The following is an 8,905-nucleotide window of genomic DNA, read 5'->3' on the forward strand; positions in this document are numbered from 1 at the left end:
GTGGTATTTTATTTGTTTATATTTCAAATGTTATCTCCTTTCCTGGTTTCTCCTCTGCATACTCCTTATCTCACCCCCCCTTACCCTGTTTTTATAAAGGTGCTCCCACACCCACCCACCCACTCCTGCCTCATAATCATAGCATTCCTCTACACTGGGGTAACAAGCTTTTACAGGACCAAGGGCCTCTCCTCCCATTGATGCCAGATAAGACCCCTTCATCTCCTTCAGTCCTTCCCCTGACTCCTCCATTGGGATCCCTGTGCTCAGACAGATGGTTGGCTGAGAGCATCCGCATCTGTATTAGTCAGGATATTTTAGAGCCTTTCAGAAGACAGCTATACCAGTCTCTGGTCAGCAAGCACTTCTAGGCATCAGCAACAGTGTCTGGGTTTGGTGTCTGCATGTGGGATGGATCCTGAGGTGGGGCAGTCTCTGGATGGCCTAAAGGAATCACTTTTTAAAAAAGAAATAATTGAGGCTAGACCAAAATAACTACTTACAAGCACTGCTAAGTTCAATCCCAAAGAATCCAGTGATGTTATATGACCTCTGTCAGCACCAGGAATATACATATGCAGTCATGTCATAACTCATACATATAAAATAAAATAAATTTCTTTTTTATTATTATTCTTTAATCTTTTATTTACAGTCCACTTGTTACCCCCTTGCTGTCTGCCCTCTAACTTGTCCTCATCCAATACCTCCTCCCTGGTCTCCAAGAGGATGTCCCTACCCTACGAAACCTCCTTACTCCCTGGGGCCTCAAGTCTCTCCGGGGTTAGGTGTCTCTTCTCTCACTGAAGCCAGACCAGACAGTCCTCTGCTGTATATGTGTCACGGGCCTCTTTTTTTTTTAAAAAAAGAGAAAAATTACTCCCTTTTAAAAAGCCTGGTAGCATTTTGGCCACATGTTTTTCAGCATATTGATTATTCTGTCATCAGAACTGATATGTACCAAAGGAGTTATTGTGGGATAGGCATTCATCACAAACTTCTGAACAGTCAGGATGACTGGGTCATACCTCCACAACAGGACTGAGGTAGATGAGATGATGAAGTCCACCCAGTACATGACCACAAAGAAAACCACCTGCAGCAAGATAATCTGTGTGGCCTTTTTCTCAGGGGATGCTCTCAGTTTCCTGATGCTATGAAGATGCTGGCATTGCCTCTGATGTCTGAACAAAAATATCACCATGTATGCACTTGTGCTCAGCATGACTCCTACAAGAAACACATCTCTTAAAGTTGTCACTGTTAAAATCAATCCCCTGATGATGTTGTTTATGGGAAAGTGTGAGCAGTAATTAGTGACCTGCATCTGACTGGTCTCACTCAGATTGGTATAAGCACCAACAGAGAAGAACTGGTTACTGCTGAAGGACAAATTGAAAGACCAAACATAGAAGAAAGCATATATGATGAATTTTTTCAGTTTATGTTTAAATTTTGCCAACAGTGAGGCACTGGGACTGATGGTCACAGCCTGGAACACACTCAGGAGGCAGGTGGTGCAGATAGAGAGGCCTCTCATCACTCTGTTTATGTAAAATGTTGCCTTACATTTGACGTCATTCTCAATGTTCAGTAACTCAAACATGTCTGTAAGCCAAATATCCCATCCCGTGAGGACCATAATTATGTGAATAAAAGTCAGTTGACAGGAGATCAGGTCCACAGGCTTAGGACTATGAGCTGAGATTGTGAAACTATAGGAAGTCAGTAGAAACATATTGGCTAGGACTCCTAGTCCAGCTTGGAAATAAAGGACATTCTTGATTGAAGACATAAATGGAAAGTGTATTCATCTTAAAAGCATAATGGAAGCCTATTTCATATATCTGAAAAATAATAGGTTATAAATCAAACTTATGATTCACTTCACTGTATGGCTAAATAATCATTCTATTTTCCCTACTAATTCTTGTGTAATCTGCTCTTTCACTTTTGATGTTCCACACTGGATATTGCTGACATTTCTATATACCCTGCAAGTGATTCCTACACAGACAGAATAATATAAATAATGAATGCATTTAGTGTCATATCTACACAGAATTCACACTTTGCGTTTCTGTATTGTACCTGAATCTCATACCTTAGAAATCCAATCCTATTGCTTTAAATTGGCTCATCTTATATTTAACAACTAAAACAGTAGGAATGAGCATAGAATATCTATCACATTTGCACAAATTGGGAAAATCATGGAAAATATAAAAAAATCAGATGAGACTACATCATAGTGTATAGTTTTATTATGATCTATCTTGCAATTATCCATATTTTGACTCACAATTCTAATGGATTCTCAGTCATAATTCATAACATGACAGTTTTAAACAGCAAAAGGTATATCTTAATTCATTTTTTATAATTCTTTTCCCATGAAATCTTACATTCTCAGAATCGTGAATGAAAGGCATAGATACAGTAGAAGACCGTCTGTGTACCTTCTAGATCCTATTAATTCATAGGTGTTATCTCACTGTGTAGACCAGGTTCGCCTCTAAAGCAGTATTGTTCTAAATGGACCTAGATGACTTCCAGTTTAGTTCTCTTCCAATTTAAACACTTTGTGTATTTCAATTCAGGATTAAGGAACTAATTCTGAGATATCAAGAAAGCACATTTTTTTGACCTTTCTCTGTGAGGATGAGTCAGCAAATCATTAAGCAAATCATTAACAGGATGAGTCCTTATGGCTTTTTCAGCCATCCATGTTGTTATTTATCCTAACTACCCCCTCTTTCTGTACTTATCTCTCTCCCGTTACCTAAGGACTCACCCATTTTTCCATTCCTTCCTTTATCAGTTGTGTCCTGTCTCTACCCCCTTTACCTTCCTCCCCACTTCTCTGTTTACCCCGTGAGCCCCGTCTCTTCCATTCTCCTGATCAGATACGTGTAGAGGGCTATTCTGCTCTCCACTGCTCCCACCTTCACCCTTCTGCAGAAAATGGTCCTGTTTTGTTTTCCTGGTTTCTGTAGTAACTACAGGCTACATATTCACATCTGAAGATGTGGAACTAGGAGTCTCCAGCAAAAGAGAATATGGGATGCTAAGACAAACCCGATTTTCCATACATTAAGACAAACACAAACTTGCCGAAGACCATATAGTGATGCTGTTTGGGAATTTCTGTTTAAAAGAGATTTCTTCCCATGTCATGGAAACAAGGTCCCAGTGTTATCAGTCACCCAGACAGTCTTTAAAGTTTCACTCAACAGTCTTACTTTGGTGCATATGTAAGTTACTTGGCCTGGTTACCAGGAACAATTTAGTATTGAGTTGATTTAATGAAGTAATTTAAAAGCAGCTTTGTTGTAATGAAGTAGAAAATGACTATAGTGATTAAAATCTTGTGGGAAAAGGAGTGCCCAATTACATTTTCAAGTTCACTAGAATATTCCACATACATAGACACATTCATGTCTGTATGGCCATATATAATTCAGCAGTTAGTGGAAGAGACCATCCTATAAAATTCCCATGAGTATACCATGATAATCACCCATTTTACAGTTACATAATTTTTTGCTCCTAAAAAACTTAGTTTTTAGTAAATTAATGGACTCATCCCAATTTCAGAGCCACACATCGACTTCTATCATTAACATACAATTATAGTAGCTGTACAGTGACATTCTGTTTTTTTGTTTTTTTATTTTTATTTTTTTATTTTTTAACACTCCTCGTTTAGAAGTTAAGAGCACTTTTAACTCTTGTAATGTGTCTGGGTTAGTTTCCCAGCATAGACGTGGTAGCTCATGACCATCTGTAAGTCTAGTTCTGGAGTACCCATTGTCCTGTATGACATGGCATGACAGTGGTACACAGGCATGCATACAAGCAAAACACTCATGTATGTTAGATCAAATAAATAAATCTTAAATAAATAAAAGCTCCTGGATAAACTTAATTTAAGACCTAGTCTCCATATTGAAAGAACCATAACCTTTTTGACTTTAAAATTGGAAATGTGCAAGCTATATATGTATAAAATTTTTATTAGTTATACATCTCTAATTAAATAAATACAACATGTAATACAAGTAATATAAAAAATAATTATATATGTCAAAACTAGGAATTTAAGTGTTTTTCCCCAGAGGTATGTTTTTCAAACTTTTTATTTTATATCTATTGCTCTGTAAATGTTTATCACATATAGAAAAGGACACATCTTCTAATTGATCAAACGGCATCTTTTCCTGACATTCTCTGAATCTGAGAGCAGACCAGAAAAGACCATACCTACCACAGATACAGAGCTATTAACATAGGCATGCCTAATAAGTCTTTTGTTTTATTTGAAAATAAATTCAATGCTGAGTTGTTTCTAATTAGTTTAAATTGTAATAATTAGTTGTAAGTATTAAAATCCAAAGTGTGTCCATAAATGTTCAAAATATTGGAGAAGTTATCACTATGAAATGGACTCAGAATCAAAAAACCAAGCATTGTGCAGACCTGTGTCTGAAGAGACCTGCAACAAAAGTGACCAAGAGCTGTTTTCTCTGTATTATTCAATGAAAATTTACTTTACCTTTTCATTATCCCAGAACTTGATTTTAGAACATTCCTGTTTTATGAATTCATGGTGATCTTTGCTTTCTGAGATGTGGAGATTTAGTAATCTAAGAGACATACAAATAAAATACATGACAAGTATCGACTTCACTTTAAGTTTTAACATATTTAGTGAGTAATGACCCAAAATCTATATGACTACTCAGAGAGAACATGAAATGTGTATGTGACTTTCAGGTGACAAGATACATGGTATTGGGTGATGTAACTTTCCATTGTCAGCAGGAAGAATAAGTCTTCAGTTATCTCAGGAGATGACGACCTTAGCCAGTTAAGCTTGTCTCATGTGATCTTTACAAAATTGAGAAGGACAGCAGGAATAAATACTGATCGTTTATTAAGAAGGTATTAATTCATAGATATTACTCAATACTCATATAAATTAAATGCATGAATTCTTCTGTGAAAATCGAGTTTAGCGCAGGTGGCATTTACTAGAATATTATAGTTTCACACTTATGAGCCTGTTCCTCTGAGATGAAGCAGCAGCAGCAGAAGTGTCACTGCAGAGACTGTGGGGAAGCAAGCATTCCCAGAGCTTTACAAGATACATAGTGTGAGTTTGGGAAAGATATGAAAATGGTTACTGGAAATTGGAAAGTGTGTGTGTGTGTGTGTGTGTGTGTGTGTGTGTGTGTGAGTGTGTATGTGTGTGTGTTAAAGCAAAAGAAGGAGGGAGATCTCAACCTATAGTTCAGACTGATTTCAATCAAACTCACTTCTCCTGTCTTAGCCTTGAAAGCATAGGTGTGTACCACCATACCTACCTTCATTTTCCATTGTAATCTCCTGTATACACTAGTAACTGATATTGGAACAAAGTAAAAATATACTTGTGATATTCATCACCTAAACTTAAATTTAATTGTCATTAATTTGTGAATGAATATTTTAATGAGTAATTGTATTTGTAAGTATTGGAGAAAACCATGAGGATTTTGATTTTAAATAATTTTATACTACTTGGGAATTGACAATTTTTCTCACTTCTATTGAATTGCTTACTCAGTATTACATCAGTAGCACTGTGAAAAGGTTCTATCTAGAAAAGTTGAAATACTAAGCAGAATTTCTTTTAATTGAAACATAAAGCTATCCCATTTACCTTTTCCGTAAGGATAAATTTACATGGATCTAATAAAATAACAAAGAAGGGTAAGATTTTCAGATATGTTTGAAATACACAGAAAAGATCTATTTTATTAGAAACCCCAAAAGATGGTATAGAGAGAAAGAGAGAAATCTGAAATTCCCAGGACATTGCCTGTCTAATCTATCCTAGTGCTAGAAAGTAGGTGACTGCTGATGAGTGAGCTCTCCTTCCATCTTCAGGACAAGAAAGACATGAAAAGAAGGTAACAGGTGCTTTATTGGGTCAACATCTTTAAATATAGGGAAACAAAGAAAGTTCATTTTATTTGAGTAGAATTATTGTGTTGTACCATGAAAAAAGTTGGTGAAATAAGGGTGACTTTCTAGAATAAAATATTAACATTTACCAGGTTGATTTTGCTGCTGCAAAAGAAGAAAAATTCCAAAGAGATAATGAACAATGTATGTAAAGTAACCTGAAATAGGAACTGGGATATTGAGTTGCTAATCGCTCACACATAAATGTTCAGTACTGGTGTCCCAAGGAAATGTGCCCAGGGGAAATGGTTATATATTAACATAAAAACTGCTGTTGAGTGATGGATCCAGGAGTAGTGCTGCCTCAATTTATATCTGTGGTCCATAGCATAGAACCTTGTAACCTTGGGCACTTCTGTCACTAAGGGTGAGAAAATGACATTGCTAAGCTAAGCCAATGAATATAAGCCTGCATATAATGTTTGAAGCTGAAGCTTTGTATGCTGACTGGGATGTTTATACATTTATATGAAGTATAATAATAAAAAATTAAGAGTGATTTTTATAAAATTTTAAATATACTTGTCAAAAATCCTGATATTAATTTGTGGTTTCACTAAACGTTAAAACTGTACTTTCAGTGATCATTTCTGTAGCTCATTATTAAATATTGACTGAAGCTGCAGTTATCCAAAAAACCTAGTGATCAAAAATTTTACTTGATCATTAGATAGATATACCAGTTCCTAACTCTTCTTGTGAAAAGGCCATAAAGAAAATTGCACCACTCTCTTAAACATGTGCTTTTGGTATATACAAAAGTTATACATACAAGATATGGATTACACAAAAGTTCCATGATTATATAACTAATTCTAATGTTTACCTTGTAATTTCATAGATGTAAGACCTGACATATTTCTTAGTCAGCTTGAACCATTTCCCATAATACAGAATAAAGTAAAAACAAAGGTAATTGTAAAAACCAAAAAAAAATCATTTTAATAGAATAAACATATTTCTCTAAAGTTAAACCCCCTTATTATATAATGTTACCAGTGTGTTATATATTCCTAGGCTATGAGTTAAAATTTTCCTGTGAATTCCTAAAGATATGCAAACTTAAAAAATAATAAAATTACTCACAAATACTAAATTAATTAATATTTGTTGTATTCCTAGCTTAAGTTTTATATTATTAAACACATACAACCTGTTAACTTGAGAAAAGAGGTAAAATGAGAAAATACAAAATACAATTTTAGATAACTTAATACTGTGAAGGTAATCCTGCACACCAATAAGTGTGTTTCTCTGTTTATCACCCTCCATGGTATTCCAGTGTCTTTTTAGTGGATGGAGAACTAACATATTTGTCAATACCTATGTAGAACCATACTGTTAGAATTATTACAGTACACATTCAGGAGAATGGTATGTCAGATGTGCCTCCCAATATTGCATCTGGAGAAACTTTTTACATGAATGTGAAGTACATTCATTTTGAAAAGTGATTGCCTTATATGTTCAATGAATATATAATACCCATTGATCACCTTCATGCTTTTTTCCTTTTCTTTCTCTCTCTATATCTCTCTGGTAGGCCCTGTTTCTTATCTGAATTGTCCCATTCTAGTGTCACATAAATAACCAGAGATCATAATTAGAGAAGTATATGCTTTTATATTAATCATTACACTCATACCTTTATGTCTACAAGCATCTGTTGAATTCTGGTTGTACAGATTGGCTCAAAAGTAATATTACAGGAAGAGAATTCTCTAATCATTACAGAAAATCTTGCTTCCTTCTACCACCAACTTACAACTCTCAATGAAGAGAAAAGGAAACACCCAGCTCGGCCTTTGACAAACGTCTTTGTAGAATTAGGTCCTAAGAAGTAGTTATAAGGAATAAATATCACCAGTTCATCTCCCTCTAGACCCATTGTTATCATGTCATCTGGAGAAGGCAGTTCTGACCTTGAGGCCATTAGGAAGTGCCACTATCAAATGGAAAAGTGAACTTCCCTAACTCCAGGAAAACAGTAAAGTGGGAACACCTGAGATCTTGGTTTCCTATGTGTAAGCTATACTCTTAGTTCTATATCTTTCTGTATGGATTAACTGATCCTAGTCATTATGGAAAAAAACAAAATTTTCAACAATAATATGCCACTTAAAAGAAGTAGGAACCCCTTCAGGTCTGCACCAGCACAGGTCACCTAGGGTGGGGAGTCTGCAGACACCGCCATGGTCCCTAGTGGACTGCCCAACTGATCTTAGGATCACTGGTGAGTGGAACACAACTTGTGCCCCAATCCAATCGTGCACAGGACCTGAGGCAGCACTAGGGAAGCAGAGAAATGGCCTGACCAGGGGCAAAAGTCCCTTCCTGTCTGCACCAGCACTGGGTTACCTAGGGAAAGGAGGCAGTGGACACCCCCATGGTCCCTAGAGGACTGCCCACGTGATCTTAGGATCACTGGTGAGTGGAACACAACTTCTGCTCTAGTCCAATTGCTCACGAGAACTGAGACAGCCCTAGGGAAGCAGAGAACCGGCCTGACCAGAGGCACAAGTTCCTTCCGGTCTGCGTCAGCACCAGGTCACCTAGGGCACAGAGTCAGTGGACACCCCCACGGTCCCTAGAGGACTGCACATGCGATCTTAGGATCACTGGTGAGTGGAACACAACATCTGCTCCAGTCCAATAGTGACAAGCCTGTGAAAGCAGGAACAAGGACACCAGAGCATTTCCTGACCAAAGGCTCAGGTTCCTTTTGATCAGTTCTGGTTTACCTTGGTTTTGAACAGACCAGACAACTCCACGGTCCTTAAAGGAGACACCACCTTCACGCACGGTAACACACCCAGGATCTTAGCAGGATCCCAGGATAGCAGGAGCTGGGTCACACTAGTATTTGAGTGTCTCAGAGGAGCTTGACTGCCAAGAA

General features: G+C 37.0%; 1 protein-coding gene across 1 annotated transcript; it reads right to left on the bottom strand.

The window, feature by feature from the left end:
* Positions 1-886: 886 nt before the first annotated feature.
* LOC110315568 (putative vomeronasal receptor-like protein 4) lies at positions 887-1,795 on the bottom strand. The gene has a single exon (XM_021189593.1). The coding sequence runs from the start codon at positions 1,793-1,795 to the stop codon at positions 887-889; it is 909 nt and encodes a 302-aa protein (XP_021045252.1).
* Between the last annotated feature and the right edge of the window lie 7,110 nt (positions 1,796-8,905).

Source organism: Mus pahari, unplaced genomic scaffold, assembly GCF_900095145.1.
Source record: "Mus pahari unplaced genomic scaffold, PAHARI_EIJ_v1.1 scaffold_9943_1, whole genome shotgun sequence".
Taxonomy (NCBI): domain Eukaryota; kingdom Metazoa; phylum Chordata; class Mammalia; order Rodentia; family Muridae; genus Mus; species Mus pahari.

Coding starts and splice junctions, on each gene's coding strand:
- LOC110315568 (XM_021189593.1), bottom strand. CDS start 1,795: ATGTCTTCAATCAAGAATGTCCTTTATTTCCAAGCTGGACTAGGAGTC.